This window comes from Diceros bicornis, chromosome 29, assembly GCF_020826845.1.
Source record: "Diceros bicornis minor isolate mBicDic1 chromosome 29, mDicBic1.mat.cur, whole genome shotgun sequence".
Taxonomy (NCBI): domain Eukaryota; kingdom Metazoa; phylum Chordata; class Mammalia; order Perissodactyla; family Rhinocerotidae; genus Diceros; species Diceros bicornis.
Genome location: NC_080768.1, coordinates 1727590 through 1755279, shown reverse-complemented (window position 1 = coordinate 1755279; position 27690 = coordinate 1727590). Strand labels below are relative to the sequence as shown.

At 44.5% G+C, this 27690-nt stretch overlaps 1 protein-coding gene across 1 annotated transcript in view; it reads right to left on the bottom strand.

The window, feature by feature from the left end:
* MYOM2 (myomesin 2) overlaps window positions 1–27690 on the bottom strand; it is an 85633-nt gene that overhangs the window by 30328 nt on the left and 27615 nt on the right. The window contains exons 11-24 of the mRNA XM_058525373.1: window positions 27237–27436; window positions 26560–26613; window positions 21807–21934; window positions 18543–18726; window positions 17584–17758; window positions 15891–16012; window positions 14139–14326; window positions 12273–12399; window positions 10589–10767; window positions 9165–9279; window positions 7529–7685; window positions 7335–7441; window positions 4797–4841; window positions 4097–4233 (exon numbers count right to left, since the gene is read on the bottom strand). Coding sequence (XP_058381356.1) covers window positions 4097–4233; window positions 4797–4841; window positions 7335–7441; window positions 7529–7685; window positions 9165–9279; window positions 10589–10767; window positions 12273–12399; window positions 14139–14326; window positions 15891–16012; window positions 17584–17758; window positions 18543–18726; window positions 21807–21934; window positions 26560–26613; window positions 27237–27436 — 1918 coding nt within the window. The remainder of the gene's footprint in view (window positions 1–4096; window positions 4234–4796; window positions 4842–7334; window positions 7442–7528; window positions 7686–9164; window positions 9280–10588; window positions 10768–12272; window positions 12400–14138; window positions 14327–15890; window positions 16013–17583; window positions 17759–18542; window positions 18727–21806; window positions 21935–26559; window positions 26614–27236; window positions 27437–27690) is intronic.

The following is a 27690-nucleotide window of genomic DNA, read 5'->3' as shown; positions in this document are numbered from 1 at the left end:
CGTGATCTCTGACCTCAGGGTTTACAGAGCAGCGGGAGACACACAGGTGCCCGGGTCACTACAACACAGGCAGAAAGGGTCTAAGAACTACCCGAGGGGCACCTGATGGGTAAGGCTGGCGGGGGAACCAGCACTTCCTTCCACCTCCAGATGCTGGAAGCCTTCTCCATCAGCTCAGCCCCTTTTTTCCAATGAAGCCCCAGTGAAACCATGCAGTTGTCCAAATGTGCGCCTCAACCCCTCATTGCTTTGGTCACCCCCTTCCTCAGCACCCCCCACCCCCACTCCCACCCCCACTATGGTTGAATATGGCCCTGCAGTCTCCTATCTGGGCAGATCCGAGCAGCGACACTTTCCCATTGCCACCCGCCCATGCAAGACTCCCCTCTCCTTCAGATTCTCTTGTTAGCTCTCATCTTGTGTGATGAGCTAACAGATACTGAAATGTTTTACAGCCGCTAATGGACCATGTTTTATTCCACCCTTGGACAATACGATATCTGAAATTAAGCAGGGGTCTTGGAGGTGGAAGGACCACATCCAAAGAATGACTCATCCTAAATGCAGCAGTAACGCAGAGAAAGGATGCGTGGAGGGCGCCAGGACGTGGGAGTCTCCTCAGAGACCCCAGCCCTGAAGTCACAGAGGGCCTGGTCCTCTGGCCTTGACCTCCATGCCCAGAATGAACAATAGGACCATAATGTCTGCTGTTGACACTTCCTGCCGGCATTCATTCTTCCTCTCAGTTGAGCCCAGCTGGGATTTAAGCAATGACTTCCCAACTTGAATAATGATCTTAACCCAGGAAGGTGGGAGGCCCTGGGAGCAAGATGAGCAGGATGAACACAATAATTTGTGGTCAGCAGCAAATAAGGCAGGGTCACCACAAGGAAACTCCACTCCTTCCCGTTAGAAACCACACTCCTCCTAGAATCCTTACCTTAATCAGAATATTAAAAAGAATTTCTATCCATAGGTAACTAATAAAATATTTGTAAGTTTAGCCAGAAAAACGGTATTCCTTTTCTGACCAATCATGTGTATTTATTTTCACAATGCTCTTCTTTGTCTTTCAGGTTGCATCTATATTTTGGTATTCCAAAAGCCAGAATCACAAAAGAGAGTTTAGAATATAAACATTGGCAACATAGCGACTTTGTTCGGTTTCTCTCTGAGCTCATTTCCCTCTGCATGGGGCACCATCTAAACTCCCCTGCCTGGTGTTCAGGGCCTCTGTCTTCGGACCCCTTTCCTTTTATCCAACTGTATGTCCCAGATCAAAGCAACTGTTCTCCTCCAGCCAGCCCACCCTCTCCACCCCCTGCAGCCATTACACTGCCTGCTCTCGGTATGTGCAACCAGCAGGGTGCGCTGTCCTCTCGTCCCATCCCGAATTCCTCCCCCTTCTGACTCCTGCATAATCCACTACTCTCGAAATCTCTCCTGGCTGCATCAGCCTCTCCAAACCCCTGCTTTCCCTGAATTCAGTGTTTACTGTACTGTTTTTAACAAACCCTTAACTCTGTACTTTTTCTATATCACTCTCTCACGGAAGCTGTATTTCTTCAATTCTGGGATAACCCCAGGAGGGCAAGTTCATGTCTCACTTTCTGTCCTTGCTTTGTGGTTAGCTATCGCAGATAATCAACAACAATGGCAGAACATGGACGGCCATCCACCAGGAAAGGAAGCTGACTGTCCAAGTTCCTAAGGGTAACCGTGCTGCTTCAGGATCTGTTAGATCAAATAGGACCATCAGGTTTTAAGTGCATAAAGCCCACCACCAATCTCCAGGCCCTGACTTCCAGGAAACATAAAAATAATCACCTTCACAATTAGAAATTCCAGTATTATTTCAAATGTGTAAAGCACACAATATCTACTTGTATAAGATCATGTAGTTTTTTCTAAAGGGGAAACTGCAGCAGGAGATTGGTATATGTAAAATGATAGAGATAGAAATGAATGAGAAAGAACGACCTCAGACACTTCTTGAAAGAGATCATTTTAAGAAACGGTATTGATTACAGGAAGTGGAGACACTCGGTCTCCACTGCTGGCGCCTGAAGTAGTTCTCGGAGGGACTAGAGGCAGGAACAGGAGTCTGACAGCTGCAGTGTGTGGACCTGGTCGTGGACCCTGAGTATGTTTGTAGTTCTGAGTATTTACCCTTGAATAGAGAGAGCCAATTTCAAGTTGATTGGGTAAATGCACTGTTCTTATTTGCGTGGCATTACACTCACTTCCAGCGTCTGTAAGTAGAGAACTATAGGAACCTGCTCCAATTAGGTCTGAGAGATAAAAAGGTACAGCTCTCACCAACCAGATTCCTGACAATACCGTAGCTTTTTCAGTTTTCTCAACTACTGCACTGCAGTATCTGGGCAGGTTTTAGAACATAATTAGGCTTCTTGCTAGTGCCATTATGCAGCAAGATGGAGTTCAGTGATTTTATGGGTGCCATAAATACAGGCTTTTATGTGACTTTCACAAAATAGCATCAATCTTCACATGGAAAAGTCACCTGTGGATTACTAATTAAAGAAGTGAAATAGTACAGCCATATTCCAAAAGATTAGCCATGTAGCAAAGACATCAGTTTTTAAAGCAGGCTCCATACAGCAGGTAGGAAATGTTAATCAAAAGATGTTCCTCAAATAAAGCACAATTATACTAAATTTCATTTCATTTCCTAGCATGATCTCTGCTCAAAGAAGATTTCTCCAATTACCTTGATCATGCAGAATATCCCATAGACAATATTTGTTGGCTGTTTTGCAGCCAGGAAGAAACCATATGCTTTCTATTTATTAGCCAATTCTCCTATTTGTATAATTCTTAAAGTATGTCATTATTCTCATGGGAAAGATTGACTGGATAAGAAAAATCACATGACCTCTGTCCATGCAAGATTTCTGCCTGACAGACTTTCATTTAACCAACTAAGCTTTACAAAATACCCATCAGACACAAGGTTGGATTAGGAATGAGGAGGCCAGCTCAGAGAAATAGTAAGTGGGCTGCCCACATGGCTTGAGCGATTGCTACATCTCAAGCCTTCCATTAATATTTGTGTAGTGGACAAATGAATGAGGCATTTAGGACTTAGTACGATAGCTAAATACACCAGTGACACTACGTATTGGGTATCAAGGGAAAAGAGACCAGAAGAGGTAAAGATGGTGGAATTTGAGAGACCCTAAGCTCACCACTGAACAATAAAGAAAGGCCCCATCAAACACGTTGTCTTTTAACTGGGTCTCCAGGTGTGCTATAATTATTAGACAAGAGGAAATATACAGTCGGCCCTCCGATTCAACCAACCATGGATCATGTAAGTACTATGTTTACAATCCTCGGTTGGGTGAATCTCCAAAGGCAGAACTCACTGATATAGAATGCTGACTAAGGGACTTGACTCCCCTGCAGGGGTCCTGAAAACAACCCTTCGTGGATACTGAGGGACAACTGTATGGAAGCATAATGTTCCTTCCACAGCCAAAAAAGGAACACCTGTAATAACTGTAAGATTCATTCTACACAATTAAAAGTAGAACAGGGCTAAAGCATTCATGTCATAGCTTGTTATGCATTCTTGACAGTTCTGCTCTCTTTGCCCAGATTTGCACGCCAAGAGAGTAGACAAAAAGTTAGAGAAGTTAGAGAAACTAACTTCCCAGCAAAGCCTTCCATGGGAAGCTCTCGGTGAGGAGGGGAAGGACCACAGAGCAAAAACACATGCCTTCAAAACCATTATCAAGAATAAATAAACTGATCCATCAAGGATATCCTCCCCCCCATGTAATCCAGACTTTCTAATAAAACCACGCTTGACATCTCTAGAACATAGTTTGTCATTTTTTAATTCCATCAGGCTTGGATTTAAAGGACTCCTGATCTCTTATCTAACCCAGACCATATCTCGGAACATTGCAAGAATCAACCATCTCTCATTCATCTTGTCAATCTTCTACACCCAATTTCAACAGCTCAAAAGGGGATGAAAACAAACACAGAATATTGACTCGAGGTAAGTGACCCACCAGAGTAAACCTGGGCCCTCTCCAGAGCCAGAGGCCACTCCCCCAGGACTCACCTCGCTGTCAGGGACTTCTCTGTCATTAATAACAAATCGATAGCTGGCGTCTGGTGATAAGTGCTCAGCCTGGAGCCAGAAGCGAACCTGGCCCTTATCAAAAATCTCATAAGCTAATTCTGATTTCAGAGGAATTGCTACAGGAAGGGAAGAAACCACAAGTCAATAATGCATGAATCCTTGTGAGAAAGATAGTTGCATATTGTAGGAAAACATCAATCCTCGTTATTAAATTTTTTTAGAATGCGAAACCCCAGAGTATTGAATTGGATTATGAAAACCAAAAAGAAAAAAGAAATCTCTAGCTAGCGTGTTGTTGCATTTACAGCCCCCTGCTGCGTGATTTCCGTGTGCATGCACAGTCTAGCTTCCTCAATGGATCCAATGACTGTGTGTGGGTGTATTCTCTCTGCAGTCAATGAAATTCAATAACTGAAGATCCATTTCATAGACATTCCACTCAGATTAGGAACAGCTATACTAAACCCAAAATTCAAAAGACTCTCTATGCAATGAAAATTTCTACAAGTTACAATATAAGCTAATATTTGTTTTAAATGAGTAGGTAACAAGCCTCTAAGCTGGGAGCATAGAACATGGCCATCCTCTCCCCAGAGTGTTCCCTCAAGAGCTCCACACACCAATGACCATGGCCCTGCCCAGTTGGCAACTGTGCCCTCCGGGTTCCAGGCTTACTTACTGGGATTTTTGATTTCATTGCTCAGCGCCATCAAATGTTCAAGCTCTAAAATTAAGAAAAATACATTCATTGATTTTGACCTGTACATTCAGAAGTTTATAAACAATGCAAGGCTAAACAATAGTAAGATTTTACATCACCAAGATTTAAGTTGAGGATGTAAAAGAAATTTGAACTAGAAGTGAAAAAGGACATGGGGATAACTTTAACCTGTGAAGACTCTTCAATAAATTAGTGAGTCGTCTGCAACTAAGATCCTCACCACTTACATAACCGGCTTATTAAAGGCACAGTTGAGGACACGTTAGGGCAGAGGTCTTGAGGAGCTTGGTCTTGGGGGCAGGGCAGGTGTATTCCTGGAATAGAGGAAGTCTTTGCGGAGGGGAGATTTAAAGGGATCCATTTCCTGATCCTCCAATTCCCCGTGAACTTTTCCTAAAATTGATCTGGCTGGCTGAGAATGTGCCAGTGGTCTGTGACTTTCCTTCTCCTTTCAAAACGTCCTTCTAACACATCTCTCACCCACTCAGAATTTCACTGTGGTATATTCCCACAAGAAAAAAAAAAGAAAGAAAGAAATCAGAATACATTGCTCCTGAGAGAGTTCCAAGAGCAAGTTATGAAAAATGGAATGTTCTAAGCCATTTCTTCCTTTTTTTCCTTTCATTCCTTCCTTCCTTTTTTTTTCTCCTTCTTTCCTTCTTAAAATTAGAATTTAGAAATGAGATCGTGGTCACAAGGGTATGTATGAACATGTTTAATTGAACTGAAAAATGAAATCAGACTTTTCCTGACTGAAAGTAAACTCAACCTGGGTGGGTAGTTTGACAGGAGGGCTGACGCTCCAATTAGGTCTTATAGGAATTTCCGTAAATCGAATGAGGTAAATCTGCAGCTCCAAGGCTTTGCCTAAAATATATTTAAAGTCTGTATACAATGTAAAATATGCCAGAAATTTTCATCCTCTGCAACTATTTTAAATTAAGTTGAAAATGTCATCTGTAAACTTAAAAATGGTGCAGAGGAGTACATCACTTTTCAGAATTCTTTAAAGATGTTTGGTGGATAAAAAACTGTTTGAAGATCCCCACATTCGGGTCAGAAAAGGCAGCTTTAAAAGCATGAGAGCAGATTCCGGTCCGTCCCTGCTCTGTCTGAGAGTAGTGAGCACACCGAGGACCCCAGGGAGCAGACAGTGCAGAACCCCCCACTGCCCTCCTGCTGCGTCTTGTTAAATTTGCATAAACTTATCCAATTTTACCCAACATGTGAGCCAGACCAGCAGACGCCTGAAGCCATCACAATGCTGTCTCCCACCTGGGATCTGTGCCTCTCCTCCCCACCCCACCCCACCCCACCCATCCTGTGTCAAGTTTCCTCGGGACCACACCCTTAGCATGCTGCCAACCACGATGCCAACTGATAAAGGATTTGCTTATCAAGTTGATGGCATCCCAGAGGACTCATATTTTAATAGAGACTCAAGAGCTTTTAAAGACCCAAAGAAACTCGGAGATCTCAGGATTCTGTCCCGTGCTACACACCTCACACCACATCACTGACTGATCACTTTAAGAACTTGTAAGGTTGACCCTGACCTGTAGGTGGGGTAGATTGGGGTTGGACAGAAACAAACGCAAACCCAGGCAGTGAAGGAATCCACCTCACGAGGTACATCCGTTTGCCTGCTGAACTCAGCTCTGTGAGCCCACCTGAGAGAAACTATTGCTTTTCTTCGGGTCTTTTTTGTGTGTGTGTCTGTGTGAGGAAGATCAGCTCTGAGCTAACATCCGTACCAATCCTCCTCTTTTTGCTGAGGAAGACTGGCCCTGAGCTAACATCTATTGCCAATCCTCCTTGTGTTTTTTTCCCCCTTTGTCTCCCCCAAGCCCCAGTAGATAGTTGTATGTCATAGTTGCACATCCTTCTAGTTGCTGCATGTGGGATGCGGCCTCAGCATGGCAGGACAAGTGGTGCATCGGTGGGCGCCTGGGATCCGAACCCGGGCCACCAGTAGCGGAGCTTGCGCACTTAACTGCTAAGCCACGGGGCCAGCCCACCCCGGGTCTTAATAAACAGACTTTTGCACTTCTTACTACTGTCTTCTATTTGTAAGAGAGCAAGAGATTTTGAATATGGCAATTAAATATTATTTCACACACATAAATATATATATATTTGTTTTCTTTTATCATCTTGATTATTCAGGGTTGGGAGGATGTCTGTCTCGCATCAATTTTATGGACTTACTCACTAATATGCTACTGCCTACCTGCCAAACTCTGGAAATGTAACTAAGACTCAACTTTAGAAGTACAAGTGGAAGCTATATAAGTGATTTGTTTGGCGGATAAAGTACTAACTCTAGAGTTTGTTTAATTTCTAAAGTTATTTTTGGCTTATATAAGTATTCCCCACCCCCAGCCTCCCACAAACACATGCCCTTTTTCTAAGCAAACAAATCTTTTCTACATTAGTGTCAATCTTTGAAAGTGTTATAAAACCCAAAAAGACAAGCCTGTGCCCTATAGATACTACCTTCTTGATCCAAGACAAAGCTGGAGGACACTCCATCCGTGTCACTTACAGACACAGAGTAGGTCCCTAAATCTTCTTTATCGGGATTCTTAAAGTACAGCTTCGAGCTGAAAGAGAAGAGCGGGGACATGAATTGTGGGTGTTGGTGGGAGTCTCTGAGAGGCCACGATGGCCAGCTTCAAAGCGTGACTTACTGGTCCCCGACGGTTTCCACCTTAAACCTCTTATCGTCTGCGATGTCCTCATAGGATTTACACCAGGTGAAGTGAGAGGCGTCCGTCATCTCCGGGCAGTCAAAGCTCAGGTAGATGTTGCCTTCTTTGTCTACTCCAGCAGTGATTTCCTTGGTGCCTGAAAAGCAGGAAGAGGAGCGGACATCGTAGGAACACGCTGTGCTTTGAATTCTTTTTTTGGAGATCTGGAGAGAGGGGTGGCACAGGCAGACAGCTGACTTTACGTCAAATCATCAGTTTTGACTTACCGTCCATCTAGGACATTAAGTAGGAGAACCATGGAAGGGTAAACCACTCCAGGCAGATGGCAGAGTGGTTGGGGTTTGTTTTAAGTCCTCATATTTCTGTCCATTTCCTTTTCTGCATCCAGGACCGCTGGAGAAAGCCTTTGGGGGCTGCTGATCCCAGCTATCAAGACCCGTTTTCTCTCTGAGATCTCAGCCCCTCCCCGCTCCCGGGCCCCAGGCAGCCAAGGTTATATGACCTGATTTCACCTTCACACAGGCTCCTCTTTCACCACCTCTTCCTCTTCTACTGTTTGTTTGTTTGTTTGTTGCTTTTTGAGCAAGTGGACACATGGCCCAACCCAGGCCAGCGAGAATCTACCCTTGGGAGCTAGGAACTAGAGGTGACACCTCAGCCTCGGCAGTGCGTGGAGCTGAGGCCGGGTACCTACAGAGGCTCTCGGTTACCAAGAAGATGGAGAAGCACCGAAAGCCAGGTGCCAGAATAACATGAAGTCATATCCAGAGAGAGGAGAAGTGAGAGAGAAAACATGGTTCCATCACTTTCTGGGACTCAGGTACCCTCCTTCCCCACGGATCCTGTGCACTAACCTCCTGCCCTCAAAAGTACTTTCCTGTTAAGGTCACCTCAACGGGGCTTTTAGAACTTGCAACCAAGAAAATTACCAACGGCTTTATAATTTGCTGATCAAAATTCAGCAGTAATATGAAAAACCGTTGTCATTGCTGCCTGTTGTTTTACTGCTCCAAGCGAAGACCCCTGCTGACCCCGCAAACCGACCTGAGGTGCCCGTCTCCTATCCACGGGTGTTAGAGCATATAGGGCTTGTGTACATACTCTATCTCAGCTGCCAACCCAACTCTTTTAAAAACATGACAGGGTACCATCCATCCATCCACCCATCCACTCACTCATCCATCCATCCATCCACCCATCCATCCATCCACCCATCCACCCATCCATCCATCCATTCATTCATCCATCCATCCACACATTCTTTCATCCATCCATCCATCCATCCATCCATCCATCCATCCATCCATCCATCCACTCATTCATCCAGCCACCCATTCATTCATCCATCCATCCATCTATCCATCCACTCATCCTTCCATCCATCCATCCATCCATCCATCCATCTATCCATCCATCCACCCATTCATTCATCCATCCATCCACTCATTCATCCAGCCAGCCACTCATTCATTCATCCATCCATCCCTCTATCCATCCACCCATCCATCCATCCATCCACTCATGTAGACATACGTAATACATGCACACCCTCCTTCCAAATCACTGCTCTTCTAAATGTTCTGCTATTTTGAGCAGCTAAGCAGTCAAACCTCACCTGGCCTGGCCTCCACGAGCACCGGCTCAGACGTGTCTGACGGCTTTCCCACTCCGCTCGCATTCACAGCCCGGACTCTGAAGACATAAGTTTTGCCTTGGTGTAGGTCACAGACCTTGAAAGGACAGAGCAAATGTCACATGTGAGTAAATGAAGATTATTTTATTTTTCACATTTTATTATGAACACTCTTTCTTTTTAAAAATAACTTATTCTTCTAGTTGGAAGAGCTATGCACAGTAAGCTAGAAAAGCAGGAGAGAAAGAGACTGAAAATCATTCATAATCTTACAATCTTTGCACGAATCAACAGACTTGCTACAATTTTGATATATTCTCTTTTCTTTTTTTGCATATTTTAAACAGAATTAAAATATCATCATCTAGCTTGTAATCTGGTATTCATATTTAACATAATTCTATGGAACTAAATATGATTTTAAATGTGATTTTAAACTGTGCAAAATATCCTATCACTCTGACACATCAGAATTAAATCAATCTCTTCTCATATGTATATAGAGTATGTGTATTATAATCTGCATTGATAACCATAAATAAAATATATATTAACTAATTTATGCAGTTGTATTCTTAGAAGTCAATGTGTTCATTCAAAGGAAACTGATCTTGTTGCATGTTGTCAGATTGTTTTCCAGAGATCGCTGCCATTTACGCCTCTATCAATGTGCAGCCGTGCGCCTAACTCAGATAGGGCCTTTCTCTAAGCACAGGTGTGTGTCACCTCTCTGTGTAGACGATGCCACAGAGCCCAAGACCACAGGAAGAAAGTCTCAGGACAAGGGCAGCTGGGACACATAGCCAGGGCAGACGGGCCTGTGGGTCTAAGGAGGGTTGTCACAACCGACTCCATGACTGGTAAACTGTGGGTGCTAAAAACAGAAATATTTGGAGAAAGAGAGGATAGAGAAATTTACACATTATAACTCTGTCAAACGTATTAAAACTGTGTGTGTGTGTGTGTGTGTGTGTTTATCAGACAGACTTCTATTAGAATCACATGCATTAAGTAAATTAACTATGGGGCTTGAAGTGGAAGGACATAATAGTAATCATTTCTGTGGAGAGCACATAAATCCAGCCTATAAACACACAAGTCTGAGTACTCTCAATACTGTTGACAGCTGTTAGACGGCAGTGTGGGAAGAAGAGTAGGCAGGTGTAAACGGTCCCCACAAGGCACACGGCACCTTGTGGAGTGAGAGCCAGCTGTCTCCTTTAGCACCACCTGCCGGACCTCGTCGTCATCACAGAGGGGAGGGTGCCCACTCTCTACCAGCCCCTCTGCTGCCACCGTGATGCCCCCATCATTGGACAGGCTCATCTGGGGGCTTCAAGCTAGTCTGCTATGGGGTCAAAGAGGCTTCCCCGGAAGGCAATGAGTAGATGGAGGAGGGGTCTCACCTTTAAGTAACGGTTTGCAGTTGCCACCTCATTCACAGTGATCCATTCTCCGGAATCCTCCTCCTTATAGTCCACAAAATACCCAGAAACGGGACTGCTGCCTGAATACACGGGGGGTTTCCACAGCATGACCAGCGACGTATCCCTGACCTCGCAGAACGTCAAATCATAGGCAGGACCTGAAACGTCCAGTTTAGTCTGTGCCCGAGCACTCATGTGCCAATACCTCGAATCTGCACCCCGGACACGCTGCTTCTTCCAGAGACACCTCACGCCACGGACGTCACCTTACTCCTCACTAAAGGTAGAGACCGCCTTTCTCGGGAGCGTGCATGAGGAGCGGGGCCGAGCGTGGAGTTGGGAGTTGGGGAGAGTCTGGCTTAATGTTCCTGCAGCCTCATCTATTAGGCATCTAGGTGACTGCGGATAACTTGGAATAATTCATGAGTCCACATCACTCACTCGGGACCAGCAGGTACTTCTCATAGAGAGAAAAGGTGCGCAGAGAAAGAAGGGCACTCATGTGACCCACACACCACGCTGGTAACCTGGCCGTCACACGACTTCCATTCAGAAAGCCTGACTACCTGCCAGCTAACCAGCACACCTGCCGGCTGACTGATGCACCTGGTCCACCAACACATGACCCTCAGCTCTGCCTTCCACAGACACCCAGAGCAATTCTGTAGGGGTGCGGGGCTGACTCCCCAGGTCCAGAGGAGCTCTGGGCATCAGAGAGAAGAGCTGCAGTGGCTCCATCGTGACTAACCCACACTGCATCCTCTGAGTGCCACTAAGTCATTTCCTCTGAAGCCCCCAAAAAAGGCTTTGGAACCTTGAACAGCTTTTTCTTCCATTGGCTTTTCTAAGGGGCAAAAATTAATTTCATTGAAACAAGAACCCAGAAAAAGAAAAGAAGAAAAAGCAATATAATCTGGCCACAAAATTGAAAAACAGTCTGAATTTTTGAGTTTTGAGCTTTTCAGCTTCAACGGTATGTTGGTTGTTTTCAGGTTGTTTTGTTTAAAATATGAGCATATTACCAGTGGTCCTTGGGTTCCTGATGGATTGAATACAAAGAAATTAAGGCCTGATACTTGCGAGTCTGTGAAAACAGCTTGACAACGTAGAGTCCTAAATAAGTGCAGATTTGCAACAATTCCACATTTGGGAACAGAGGCCCCAGGATCCCCAAATGGTCCGGGGAGAGGAGAACTGTAGCTAATACACAAATGGGAATCCTAACGTCATGCTCTGCCTTGGCTCCTGCCTGGGAGCTGTCTTCCTGGGTCTCCCCGCCCCTTTGGGAGGAGTTGGCCTGGACCAAGTCAGCCCAGACCATGCTCTGTCTGCAGTGTCACTGACTTTGGGACACCGGGCTTTACTCTGCAGCCTGGGAGAGGCGTCCCTTCTGTGTGCTTCCCTCTTGCCTCAGCCTTCAGTGCTTCTCACCTGCTTACCTGTCTGCACACTGCCCACACTCCAAGGCCTGGGTCAGTCTAACTCACAGCCTTGCCCCCAGGCCTGCACAACAGTGGAGATGCTGTATATAAAGTGACTGGACGCCTGCTGGCTGCAGAGGCTACCAACGGCAGGCTGCAGACTCGGGCCAGCGCATGGGAAGCCGCCTCCCTGGCTGTCCCCCTGTGCACTCGGCAGGGGCTCCGGGAGACACGCCTCTTACCAGGTTCAGGCATGGTCCAGGCCTCGCACTTGAAGAGCTCGCTGGGATCCGACGGCTGCCCAATGCCCGCCAGGTTGGTGGCAGCAATTTTGAATTCATATAATGAGCCTTCTGTCAAGCCCCCAACCTGTTTAGATTTTATTTAAATTAATATGTGAAATAAAAGCTGCGTTACAATTTATTGGGGAAAAGGAGTATTTATGGTCAATCTATAGAGGGCAATACGAGGGTGAGGGAAGTTGTCAGTAAACTAGACTCTGTGATCTGAAGAAGACTGTTTATACGCCTGCCGAGTTGCAGTCACTAGGTTAAACCTAACATATTTTGCCTCAATCAATCCATAAACGCTCCTGGGGGATGACCTGAGGATGCTCTTACGGCAGACAGGGAAACTGAGGCTCAGAGCGACGAAAGCCACAGAAAGCGAGTGAAAGAGCAGAGGTGAGGGGACCTGCTCTCGAGCCCACGTGCCCCCAGCAGACATCTGCCCCCGGATATCATGGGCTGGAGGACAGGAGCATCCTCAAGGGCCATGGCTTAGCTGTGTGATGCCACGCAACCCGTGACCGTCTCCCGGCACACTGGCTAGAGGTCCCCTAGGTCTCGACGTCTGTGCCCTGCAGCCACGTTAGGGTCTGCTCTGCCTGGTCTGTCCACAAAAGACAACGGGAAGCCCTTGGCCCAGAACTCGCAGCCCTGCCTCGTAGCCGGGCCAGTGGGAACAAACACAATATCTAGATAACGATGTCTCTGGAGAAAACAGACGCCTCCAAAGCAAGTGTGGTGAAGTTAAACCGCTGTATCCTTGCAAAACGGAGTCCATCCTCACGGAAGAAGCCGGCATTTGGACAATAAGAGGGCATTTTCTCAGGAGTATGGGGCCTGAGACAGAACGGTTAGGCAGCAAAGTGTCAGAGGCTGAACGTGGACAGACCATCAGTAATATCACACCAAGCTGGGATTTTGGCAATACATGTCATAATATGTACGTATAAAATATACGATAAATATATTATAAAGCAGAATCTTCTACAAGGCAGAGATTAGACCGTCTAAGAATCTCCCCCCACCCAAAAAAAAAAATCCCTCATTTTACATCTTGAGTGACTCCTATGAAACAGAGTCACCTTATCATAGAGGTAGGGATGTGGGCTGCCATTACCAACCACCTACAGCAGCCCAGGTGCTGCATCAACACTTCCCTCGTTCGCTTCTATCACAAAAACCAACCGTGTGAGGTAAGCATCACTCCTCACACTGTTCAGGTGAGGGAGGGAAGGCTCAGAGAGGGAGAGAGAAAGCCTGCTGGCTGCTAAGGGCTTGCATCTGGATTTGATTCCGGATCTTTCTTACTCCAAATACATGTTCTTTCTACTCTCTCCACCTGAGCACAATGTGTATTTGGGCAAGTGACTTAGAGGCTGAACTACAAGCCTTTTAGGAAAATGGTGATAAACAAGCAGAGGGGCAACATTGTTCTTTTGCTAAGCACTTGCTGAGCACAGACTCTGCCCCCATGCTGCACTCTGCACAAGGATGAAAACATCCCGCCTTCACAGGGCTCACACTTCACAAAAACCACGTTGCAATGGGGCCTCGGGGGCCTGGGTGCTGTCACAGCAGCGTCACCGTCAAACCACCCCCTCACGGACTCTCTGTCTCTTCACTGCTTCTCAGAAATAAACGCTTCCTCAGATCCTTCCCGTTCTAGAGCTCAGTGAGCTCACGGTGCTGTGAATTTTTTTAAACCCATTTTTGTTTCTGTATCAAATTATCTAATGTCATTGAACTCTGAAACACCGAATGAAGGACTCTGTCCCAAATGTGAAATCACCCAGCAAAAACAAAGAATCCATAAAAACCAACCGTTAAGATCCTCTCCTGGATGGGCGCAGAATTGACCTCATGCCAGTTTTTATGATGGGCCTCCCGCTTGTCTATATAGTAGCCAAGGATGGGGGCGCCACCGCTGAATTTAGGCACCTTCCAGCCCAGGGTCATGGAATGGCCATCACAGTTCAGGAGCGTAATCCCGTAGGGATGGGATGGGACCGCTGCAAGGAAACACAGAGGGAGGGGACGCGGATCTCAGCTCAGCATTCCTTCTCGTTGCCCCACCACACGGGGCCAACGTGGAGGAAGAGTCCCCGAGTACCCTGTCTCCCTTCCTTGGCCTACCTTCTAACCATCTTTGTTTTTATCTCTTCTTTCAAAGAGTAAGTAAAAAAGAAAAAGTTTCTCTCCTATATATCTACTGCTATTTCTAAATACATCTTCCAATATTTCAATAATACAAGGGCAATGAATTATTTGAATCTGGCCTGGATGTCTGAAATAGATTCTACCTCCTCCTCTAAGGAAGACCTTGAGAAGGAGCTTTCTCATTGCACCCATGAAGAAGACACCCTGCCCCCCACGGCCGGTGATAACAAACATTGTTTAGGCCAAGAAGTCTTAATTCCCTACATAGTTATAAAACTTCACATTAATTCAAGTGAGTATGAATTCATAGTTCCCATTTTAACATCATATTTGGAAACGGACTGTCTTTTCCTAACTGGTTGGAAAAGGGTGTGTCTCTGCTCACCGCCCCCCCCCTCCCCAGGGAACATATGCACATCCTCTGTGACCTGAGATGGAAGGGAGCTGGGAATGAGCTGTCCTTACTGTAGAATAAAAATGGACATGAATGGTCTTCATGTAGTAGGAATGACTTAAAAGGGCAAATGGGAATGTTTGGAAGTCCCTCGTGGGAAAAATCGATGGATTAGAATAATGACCTTAACACAAAAGAATGATTGATTTCTTGTTAGATTGCTCACCTAAGTGTTATCGGATTTGACATTCCTTGGAAATTCCAGTAACATGATTTTACTATTGTTAGAAGAGAAACTTAATTTCTGAAAATGTTTTTAAATTTAGTTGGAGACAAAAATAAAGAGCAAAACGCTTCTCTTAGAAGTGAAAAGACAGTACTATGTCGTATGTGACATTCCTGTCTCAAAATGTTCCTGAATATGTTGAGCCGCATGGTACCTTTAATACGAAATAACCAGGGCGGCAATTATAAAATCCAGAGCTATATAGATCAAGTTTTCTAGGGCCATCACTGCAATTTAGGACCTGAATTGCTCAGTTTGATCAAAATAATAATTTTTAAAGATCACTATTTAAGAACAAAGCCATAAAGTTACACAACATTTGAAATTCTCTGGAATGATTTATTAAAGTTCCTTGAACTAAAAATAGCTAAAAAGGCCATTGATGTTTTTCTATTTCAGCATCTATTTTGAAAAGAGACATTCATACCCTATAGCCTATATTTTAATGTGAGTCCATGCGCTTGGAAACAAATGTGACCTCTAATAATATTTTCTATTTTTAATTTGCATTTTATTAGCATATTCTCCATTCTCCCTCTCACACTGGCATTTCCAAGACAAGTAGCCAATTGATGACAGGTTTCCACAGAATTGCATGTTCTCTGCTCAACAATTTACGTCCACTTTTTTCCTCTGGTAATATTCCAAATGGCATCATAAATGTTTATTCATGCAGAAATTAAAATGTACCAGAGAACCAAAAATTGGAGCAGAACAACGCATGAATTTTACTTACTAAGGGCGGCCTGGACCTTTATGACGTCCGACTCCTGAGAATTTTCACTCATCCCAACAGGATTAACGGCTTTAACACGGAAGATGTATTGCTCGCCAGTCGTTAAGCCGTGCACAACGAACCTGAGAAAAACAAGAATCGGGGCATGACCAAGAGGGTCAGCTCTTTTTTCTCCCACAGCAGAAGTAAAAATCATTTGGAACACTCCGTAACAGTTTTTCACTGGGACTAAAAGGAGGTTTACGCTTTGAGTGCTCTATATGTGTATAACATGCATCCATTTTCATTTTCAATGGTAGTTAATTAATTCAGATCAATATGCAGACCAAAAAGTAAGGCAGCAACACCCAGTTCCCCCGGGGACTGAAGCGAGTTCAGCTCCTAGCAGTGGACTGCCGGCCGAAGACACCCCCTGAGGGAGCAGGAAGGCACCCCTCGCCAACCCTAAGTGGCCTCACTCAGTGTCAAAGTCGCTCACTCTGTGGCTTCCCCTTCATTTCCGAGTTTTCCAGGTTTTGTCTGAATCAAAGCTCTGTTATAAAATAGAATTGAGCTCCGTACCTACAAGAACCCCACCTGTGTCAAACTTAGTGGGAAGTAGTGGGAAGGGCCAACGGCTAAAACACTGAAGTCAGAGGAGGCTCGACTACCAGCACTACCTAACACTCAGATTCTGCATCCTTAGTCACGTTCCTTCACCGCTGACAGACTTTGTTTTCCCACCTGTGAAGTGGGGTAACAGCACCCACCTTGCAGCATCGTTACAAACATCAGACAGGGGCTATGTGTCAGGACGCAGCACAGCCACCCTGCTCAGGGCGAGGGGCCGGTACACAGAAGCAATCACTATTTATCACGCAGAGTCCGCAGACACTTACTGATCACGTGCAAAACTCCTGCACTAGAACAATACTTTATGTTTCTTCTGAGAGACCTTTCTGTGTTTGCTGGCCGTGGACTGGGAACAACATCTGACAGCTATTCTCCTCAAATACATCACTTCTTTTCTAGCCACAGCTCTTTCCAATTTATTTTTTTAAAAAAAGATTGAAAAAGGGAAGCTGGCTGAGCCATAATTGATAACCATGCACACAAGAGAGTCTGACAGCTTCCTCTCTTTTCCTAAGTGCACCCTGGAGAACACCTAACGAACCCAGACAACCTCTGCACACTCGGCACAAAACGGGAGGAAATGCCAGGAGTAAGGACGCTCGCTTCCCACGGCAGAAGAAGCCAAGGCCTCCCCTGAGCTGGGGAAACCAGGTCCCAGCTTTGTCTCGACTGGAGGCTAGAGAAGAGGACCGTCAATTATGTGAACCAAGCAATTCCAAAGGTTCAAAAAATCAATACAGAAAAATAAAACGCCTTTCACGTCAGGGTTGCTATTTTAACTCTCCGTTCAAAGTAAAGTCAGAAATGCTAATTAGGTCAGAAGAGCCAAGGGTCTGAACTCCCCTTTCATCAACAGACAAATCATTTCAGCCAATTACGTAGGAACTAACTCATCAACTTTAAAATCCTATACCCTTGTGGGTGGATAAGAAAACAGACTCATTTGATCAGAAACTTCGCAGGTGTGTCTCTCCGCAGCACACACTCCTCTGCGTGCTGTGTGGCTCCTAGCTGGTTTTGTTTCCTGGTGGTGATTTTGGGTCCTGGGGAGGCAAGGGGGCGGCTCCGGGCAGGGCAGCACCTGTTGTAACCGATGGGCTTGTGGTTGCATGGCTCCCAGACGTTGGATCCTGCCACGCGGCAGTCTACATAGTAGCCCAGCAGGTCCTCTTGGTGCTTCGGAGGGTCCCACTGCACCACCACCGACGTCTTGGTGTTCCGAGACGCGAGCACCCGGCCAGGAGCGGAAGGAGTGACTACAGAGGATACAGAGACACGCGGTAAATGGGGTCGAGTGGAGGAAGACGCACCAGAGACTGTCAAGGGCTTTTGTCCACGGGGAAGGGAAACCCGGGCTTGGGGCTTGAGAGGAAATTTGGACAAGCAGGAAGTCATGGGGAAATGAAGGGTGGGCTGACAGCCAGAGGGGACCCGGGAGGGGCTGCACAGTCCCCTGTCCCCACCTGACTCCCAAAGGCGGGAATTACAATCACAAAATCTCCTGCACCACCACCAGAACCATTGAAAAAGGCCTTTGGTGACATAAATGCTTTGGCTAAGGAACTATTTTTGGAATGTAAAATTACCAATTTTAAGAAAACAAGACACATTTCTATCAGATTCATCAGAATCTGTAAAGGGATTCAAAATAAAATCATGATTTGACTCCGGGTTTTCTCACCTAGCACAATTCAGAATTTCTATAACCTATGCTTGATGTCTTCAGAGAGGGAACTTCCAGCCATATGGGCAAGACACTGTAGTGCGTTTAGGGCTGAATTTTTTAAAAAGTGACCATTGCCTAACAATATTTCTAACCCATTTATCAGTTTCACAAAAAGATGGAACTTGAGAGAAATGTTGAGAACCAACCAAACCATGGCAGAGAGATGATCATCTCTTGTCAAATGAAATTTTAAGGCAACTTGAATTTTAACTCATATGCACCATTAATGTCTTTATCAATGCAAGGTAACATTATCCACTGTCATCTTATTGGGGGCCTGTCCTAAATTTTGGTCACTCACTGTGACAACTCACCGATTGTATCCTGTGCCTGAATGGGGGGCGTGATCTCCGAAGGGTCACTCAGCCCATGCTTATTTGCTGACAAAACTCGGAACACATATGGTTTCCCTTCAGCAAGGTCAAAGACGGCGTACCGAGGGGACCTCACAGCCGTCTGGGCGTTGACCCGCTGCCAGGTCCCACTGCCAACCACGGACTGCAAGGACAAACAGGACTCAGGACAGAAAGCCAAGAGTTCCCCAAAAGCATCTTAAAGGAAATATTCCATTTTAGCTAACCAACTTACACTTGAGGAATGTGGTAGTATGCTGCACATACTAGGCCATCAATAAATCTTTTCTGGATTTTATTATAAAGGAAGCCAGACTAGATAAGAAATCACCCAAAGTTGGAAATGCTTACCAATAAAAATTTTTTCATGAAAGCAAAAAAACTATAGAAAACTTTAGGGAACCAATACATAGATTGTAGTTTCAGTAAAATGGAATGAACCATAAGTAATTAAAGATAATTTAGGAATATTTTCATACAATTCCAACATAATTGATCACATTTCAGTTAAAATTTTCACTATTTTGCAGGTACCATGGTAGTAATAAAATGACAGCAATCTAAATAAGTAGCAATAGGGTAAGCTACATTATGATACATTCACAAACTTAAAGTAGCCATTTTAGTTATTGTGTAAAGGTCTTTAATCAGATGAGAGGAATTGTATCATTTTGTTAAATGTGATAGAGGATGCACACTGTATCTATGATATATCAAGTATATAAAAACCTGTACAGAAAAAGCCTCTAAGTGTATGTACCTCATGTTAATAATGACTATTTTATAGGATGGAATTACGGTGATTTTCATTTTATTCTACACAACGTCTCTGTATTTTCCAAATTTTCTATATTGCATGTTTAATTTTGATCATTGATAATTACTTTTAAAACCTCGATTATGTGTTTAACATTTTTCCTGTAGAGATAAAACCCCCTTTTTGAAAGGACTCCTAAGGTAGTAACAGTTGGTGCACACTGACCCTGCTAAAAAGAACCATGAAAACATTTCAAATAACGACCCAGGCTTCTAGATATTAGATTCACGTTTGAAGGACAGGTTTTCTCTCATTTCAGCAAAAGTGAAGTCACTTTCTCGGACCTGACATGGGTGTCCTGGTAGGAGGCCCCCACGGGCCTGCGTGTGTTCTCATCTGGGCGGCTGGGGGAAGGAGAGCAGAGGAGAAGGAGACACTGGCCAGGGCTGACCAGAGGAAGGACAGGGAGGGAGTAGGGAAAAACTGCAAGCTTCTAGAAGCCCAAGAAAAGCCTGGGAGCCAAACTAAGTCAGGAGCTGCTCATCCTTTAAGCCGGGACTGGAGGAGAGTGTGCCCGTCCCGGCACCTTCACGGGCCTGCAGGGCACAGCCCTGGACCACAGGAACACGCGCCAGGCACCACTGCCTCCACCACACAGAACTCTCCATGGAAACGATGAGCCGCTGGGCACTGAGCCTGTGGGAGAACGGGCCATGGCCACCCAGGAGTCCACCTAGAACAGAGAGCATTCCTCCACGTTGCGTGCGGAACCATCCTGCAGAGCTCACTGAGAGGGTGATGGCGCTTACAGCTACGCGATCAAGGGAGAGGGAAGCGGCTGGTGAGAATCAATGGTATTGATCACAGGTGCAGTTCATTTCACGCCTGGTCTTAACATATAATGGAAATATAGGAATAAACAGAGAAAAATAAATCACAACTAATCTTGTGGTTCTTTTAATGCTTCATAGGAACTAAGTCACCAAAAGACCATCTTAGAAGGATTGGGGATGGACTGTCCACCCTGGGCTGATTGCAACAGAGGGGGATGCAACCCGTCCATCTGAGCTGTGTCCCCCTGCTCCACCGGGGTGTAGCTGAGTCCTGCCTGCGGTCTCCGTGCTTCCTGGGTCCTTGAACACCGTTCCTCACCTCAGGCTGTGCCGGCAGCTTCCTCTCCTACATCTACATGTGGTCTCCGTGGCTCACCTGCCACAGCTGATTGCCACTGTTGGCTGTAGTAGCGAAGCAAATGAAGTCCTCCATAATGGAGTCCTCTTTTTAAAAATGTGTTTGCCAATACTGGATGTTTCCAGCATTGGTAGTAGATGACTAGGGAAATGCTTCCGAGAAGGGAACACCTCTCGTGGGAGAGCACCACAACTGGGGCTGACCACTTGGATTTTCATGATGCAAATAACTATTTTATCACCCAGAGTTAACAAGCTAACCCTTTACCCTGCATACTTCTGGTTACAGCCCTCCAGGCAACTAAGCACCGCAGACAAGTGGTGAAGGCCACAGGGTCGTTATACACTCTGGAGTCTGAAATACTGTCCATTTCCATTTCCATTTCTTCGTCTAGTTGTACTATCCATTATTCTGTATTATGTATTATATGCTCATATTAAGTGTTATGTTCTATATGCGTATACTGTGTATATTGTATTATGTGTTATATTGTAATATAAATTTAGTATCACGAACCCATAATCACAGGATTTGCAGGACTTCAAAGGGTTTTCCAATCATGGCCCACAACCCAATAGCAGGTCACCAAATCTAATGAGTGGGTCACAGCCTGCATTTTTTAATGCAATAGGGCAGACTAGATTAATGTAGGAGAGAATGCACAGCATGAGATAAGGACATTGTATTTGGAATTATGTTGGTTATACACATTATCCCTGTGTGTGTGCGCGCGCGTGCACGCAGAGCTGCAACACACAAGCTCTTTATATGTATGCAGATCTAAAAAGTCTTCAAACCAGTGATTCTGTCTAACTCTGTGCCGTCTGAAGTGTGAACTCCTCTACAAGATCGCCACCAAGTGGCCACATGGCTCAAGAGCAGACTGAGAGCAAAGGGGAAATATCCTCCTGCCCGCTTCCCACAGCATCCTCAGCACTTGGGAGCCAAGAACGTTCCAGCAGGGAGAAAACGTACAGATCCCTGGGTTCAATGCCTCAGGTACAGTAGGGGACTCTGAAGCCTAGAGACGTGCAGTAACTGACTTGCTCACATGATGTTGGCATAGCCAAAACGGGGACACGATCCCCTGATGCCGACCTCCATCCCAGGACTCTTCTCACGTATTCACAGTGCAGCCCGTGCCTTTAGCTTCATATTAAATAACAGTCACGAAGCTCGGCGATGACTGACAACTGCTCCTCTTTAAAACCCGTGAAATAGCGCAACGTGAAACCCTACAGGGATTCGCTTTTTCAGGAAACGTGACCACAGAGTACCTTCTCGATGAAATACATCAGCGGTTCCTTGCCACGGGGAACAGGCGGGTCCCAGCTGAGGACAACATATGTTCTGCTGATCTCCGAGGCGTGTACGTTGGTGGGAGGTCCTGGAACCTGAACTTCGCCTGGAGGAGTGGCAGACGCAGGGAGGACTGGTGAACCCGGGGCAGCCCGTGTGCTCCAGCACATCTGGAAGCACTGTCTCTTGGGGACATGACCCAGCTTTACAGAACTGCCATACCAGTGCTGTCCTGTGCTTCACTTCTATTTTGGGACAGTAAGCAAACCGCAAAGACTATTTTTCCAGTATAATGCACTGGTAAAGATCATACCATTATTCTTGTCTCTAATATAAGCCAGTTCACAAGAAAAGAATCTAATGCAAACGTCTCCCAGAGTTTCAGCTGGAAAGAGGGGGAAGAATTTACCAAGAAGAAATAGGGCATTTAACCAGAAACGGAGCTCTGACTGCACTGGGAATTTGTGCAGAGCAAGTATTAGGAATCTGTGTTCTGCAATATGGATGCCTTGCAGAATGTGTCTGTACTTTCCCTCATGGCCTATGGCCCTCTCTGGTTATTTTCCTCATACTGTATGTCCTCAAAGCATTGAAACTATGTATCAACTTCTAAAGCACATTGTTTTTCCCTCCTGGGTAGATCTCTACCACATTAACAGGCACTGTAGTCTATGCCTATATATTTGAATTGCAGAGTGATATCGATAAGCCTTTTGCAAATAACCGTGATAGAACATTTGCAATCAGAGACGTCTCCTATACCTCTCTTCTGACACGTGTCTTTTTTTAATACCATGTTAGGTGTCGGGGGCATTATGTTTGGATATGAGAGCTTTTCATGAGGGGTGGAGGTTTTCCAGACCCACAGTCCCTGTAATTGCGATACAAAATATCATGAGCTTCCAATTAGATTAGCACATGATTAAAATGGTTCGAAATGTCCCCAGGACCTCTCTGAGCCCTTCCTGATATCCAATTGCACCCTCAGGACTCTGCTGCTGGCGAGAAATTGAACAGCCACATGGAAACAGCACAAACAAGACTGGGTTTCATTTCATAAGAGTCCTGTTTCGGAGAGCATCACATTTTACAGGCAACGCCGGCAGAGAAGCATGGCCGGGACCTAATCTAGAAGCGCTCCGGCAAGTGGGTCAGATTTCAAACAAGGAGTCAGTGTGTCTCCAGGGAAGTGCCCCAGAGCACTGGGTACAGCGGGGCCTCAGGACACCCTGTGGGCCTGCTCTGGATCCACACGCTGTGCCCACACCTAAAGAGATCCAGAAAGAGGCACTAAAGAGAGAAGATACAGAAGACCCATCCTAGGTAGTCTGCTGAACTTCCAAGACTGAATCATGGTTTATTTCAGAGGCGCCAGATGACCCAGGAAGCAAACCGAGAGGACCGAGGAGGCAAGGCAGATAACAACAGCAGAATGATCATGTAGACACATGAACGCAGAATTACCTCTCACACACTTTTAGATCTGAATGTCTCGCTGTTTTCAGACCTGGCACGTAGCTTCCAGGCCCAGAGAAAATGGAATAAGAAGCATTTTATTTGATGCCAAAGCAAGAAGAAGGAATCCAGTTTTTGTCAGCAGGGAATCCCCAATCAGGGTAAGATGCTTGAGTTATTAAGACTTTTAGCATCACCTGGCCATGCATGAGGCCATCCATGAGCCTTGGAGATCTGCAGATGACCCAAAAATGGACAGAGGAGGAGAGGATTCAAAATGGCCCTGGGGAGCCAAGGAGAGGGCCAAGAAAATAAACCGATGTCCATAACCAACACTCCTACAGCTGAGAGGAGAACTCTGAGAGAGGAAAAGCCAATGAAAGCAAAACAAGATGAGAGGAAATGACCAAATGCTCAACCCCGGGAGACTTCCACCACTCAGCCGCTGCTGCTCATTATGGGTACTGCCCGATGCCTCTGCTGTGTCATCTTAGTGCTTCTCTGGGGCCCTGCTCTAATGAGTCACATCAACACTGGGTGAAAATGGAAATATGAAATGGAAATGGAACTCAGAAATGGAGCTCAGAAAAATACCGGGCTTTCCTAAGATCACACCACTATTGAGTGGCTGAATCAGAGTCCAAGCCCAGGTCTTCGATTCTAAATCCTGCATTTTGTTCTGTCAACCCAAAGAAATCACAACCTCCACAACCTCCTCAAGGAAATTTTTCTCTAAGTCAGTGAAACATGAAGTTTATTTGGAATTTTTAGAATCCTCAAGATGACGGAATTCAAGAGAATATACAACTGGAACTGAGCACTGCATCATTCAGAGCAAATGACTAATTCAACGTGTTAGCCACAAATGACCTCGTCCAAGACGGCGCATTGAATGTTTGGAAACATGATTTTCCATGGAAAATAACACGGAACATACTAATCATGTTACATGATTAGTAGAATAAAAACAATCTCATTATATTCTGCAAGGACCTATTCTGGCCTTTCCAAGACTAGAGTATGCATTTTCTAATGGAGCAACTCAAGAAAGATTGGAAAAGTTGAATGATATTAAGAGAAGAGCATTGATATTAATTAAAATGTTTGCGGGAAGACACTAATAAAGATTAAAGTGACTAGAAAAACTTAGCAAAAAAACAAAAATAGCAGAGGAGCAATTTTTTAGCCTACAGAAGTAATGTTGCTTTTTCACTAAAACAAACGGCTTTTACCAGTTCTTTTCTAGCTAAAACAATGATAAAACAAAAAGATCGGCTTAGATGAAGAAAGGAGATATGAGTAGAAAGGAAAAGAACTTCCTAATAGCACATTTTTGAACCCAGAAAGGGTTTGCTTAAAAACATTATGGAATTTCTTTCTGTCTCTAAAGGTTTTTTTTAAATTAGCAGAGGTATTCATTGTTTAGCATGAGTAAGGTAAACAGATGAGCCTTCCAAACCCCCATATCAGTGCACATGAGCTTTTATTCATACCTAGTTTGTTTGGGAAATTGCCCATTCGCTGCACGCAAAGCCTGCCACCAGAGAACTGAAGCCCTCTGTGGCTGAACTCCTGGCCAAGTCAAACAACCCTCCATCCGAGTGTCTTAGCCTCTGCCTTTCATGACCAGCTACACAAACTGCGCCTCAGGAATGCTTCCCAGAGGAAGATAAAACACAGCCACGTTCAAGAATGCATCACAAGAAATGAAGGGAACGGCCCAGGGAGCCAGAAAACCTGCCTTCTTATAAGAAAGGAACCATGAGAAGAAACATGAAAAATGTTCTCTGTGACTTTCTTCCAGCTGGAAATAAGATCTATTGTGTCTGTAAACCAAACTTCCATTTTAGCACCTGAAAAACCAAGTCTTTGAAAATGTGTTATTTCTTTATTTGGCACTTAATGAATAGCTGCCTATTTATATGGCAACACCTTTAAATGTATGTATAAAAAGATAGGTGTTCTCTCTGAAAGGGCATAGCTCCTGCCTTGGAAAGGTTCATTAGATTGTACTAGTTCATATCCCCAGTGCTTTCCACCATGACCTTTACATAATCCAAATTTCGTCATAGATATACGACATTTAAGTAGCTACTTATGTCTTCTCATTTTAGGTAATTTTTACCGAATTTGAATTTCTGCGTGCCCACGCAGGGTAATTCAGACCGCTTCTCTCCTCACTAATCCCATCTGCCTATTATGGGTGAAAAAGAGAACTTCCTTTTCCTCTCTCACATGAAAAACAGGTATTTCGTACAGTTTGGTCAACTACAAGAACGTCTCTTTCAATACAATTTTGAATTATTTTTTATTCATTCGAATATCTATGTTTTAGTCAGTTATTTAGGAAGTCAAAATAAGTAATCTTTCCCAAATAATTTTCTTTTGTTATTTATTGGGCATCTTTCCTGGTTTCTGAGTTCTTCTGGAAGCAGGATTTTAACTAAGACTTTAAATGTTACCATGCAATTAACCGGAACTCAACGGGTATTCTTCTGGGAATTATGGGTTCTTTTTGAGATACTACAGAAAAATATTTATAGGAGCAGAAGATACAAAGTTTCGATACCATTTAGGGGCAAATATGAAAATTAACTAATGAACTTCTGAATCTGCAACAAGAGCCCAAAAGTCCATCTCCTCAGGCAGTGGCTCCCAATTAATTTGAAATCTACTTTTTAAGTACCTATGAACTCTAATTATAAGTCCAATGAAAATCTTTGGATTTCTGATTAATAATGCTAGATTCTCCTTCTTAATAAATCGATCTTTTCAGCTATCTCTGGAAGGAATAGTAAGGAGAGGAAGTATTCATAAAATCCAACACAAATAAGGGAAATGGAAACTTTCAAACCAAGAACACTATTAGACAGGAAAGACTCAGTCCATTTCAGTTAAAAGGCGAGGAATAAAATTTTTACTTAAAAAAATAAAACAAACTACTCTTCCACTGATGGAGCCTGTGATCAAATCTTAGATTCAGTTGGGCTTTTTCTCGATAAGTCCCCGAGAGAATGCATTATGTGAACCCAAATGAAAACAGCGAGTCCACACTGACTATACCCGGATTCTGATTCTCACTATCTTGTTCTGCCTTGTTTACTTTTTTTAACTTCCATAGACGCTAAGCTTGCAGGGGTTACCTACACTTTTCAGTTTTACATGTAAAGAGTGTACCCCACGTGGGTGTTTTTTCTCCATCTCTCTTGTCTCTAGTTACAATCCTAAATTCTGCGGGTATGAGCAGCAGAAATGAAGTAGTGACGTACTACTTACCTTCAGATTCATCCTCATACATTACAATTTCTTTATCTCCCTCCAAGTGGACTCCTGCAGAGAGAAAGGCTGATGTTAAATTTGACATTCAAAGGGTTCCTAAAGAAAACACTGGTTTCCCGAGTTGAGTACAAGGTCTGGATCGCCTTCGCATTACAATTACAACATACTCACTACTCTGAAATAACCAGATTTGATATTTTGGAAGCGGTCTCAACAATATTTAGTGCTTCTCAGCTCTTTGTATCGGATTCAAAACACCATGCGCATAAGGAAAATATAGTGGCTCACTTAAAACCATGATTTAGGGCCCAATCCCACTAAGGAATCTGTGTCGTGTGAGATTAAAATTCAGAAATAGAGCAGCTTGGTTTCAACGCCTTCTGAGTCTCATTGTGTGTTGAAATTCTACCATCGATGGACTAAGAGCCAACCTAATGGGGTTTCAGTGAAGAGCATTAGGTCAGTTTTAAAGTATAAACGCCAGCCTGGCTACATCCACTCTAAAGTGACATTGACGGAGCCATCAGAGACCACGCAGTATCGCCGCCCTAGCTCAGCCCCTGAAGATGTTCTTAAAGCTCGTGTACACTGGGGGTAAAAGAGAAAGAACAAGTCACACAAAACGGCCCCAAGTCTCCCAGTCCTCGTTGGAACTTGAAATTTTATCGACCTACCTTTTAACCTTTTCAGGTCAATGGGGTCAAGGGCAGCCACAGCTTCAGAGACTCTAGAAGGCCTGCTGATCCCCGCATTATTGACCGCCCTCACTCGGAATATGTAAGACCTTCCTTCAAAAAGTCCAGTCACAGGGTATTTGCAGATTTTCACAGGGGCATCATTGCACTGAACCCAATTGTCAGTTCCCACTTCACATCTTCAAATTAAAAGAAAAAGGTAGAAAATAACAAATATGTGAGTCTAATACATATATACAGGTATACACATACATTACACATATATATTATATAAGCAAAACAATTATAACAGGAAAATATCTTACATTGGTAAAATCAATGCTGTCAAAACAATTATTTATACAAATAGTAGTATAAATGTGTGTGTGTGTGTATATATATATATATATATATATATTGCCCTGAGCCGTTATAATTTATAGCTGAAAATCAA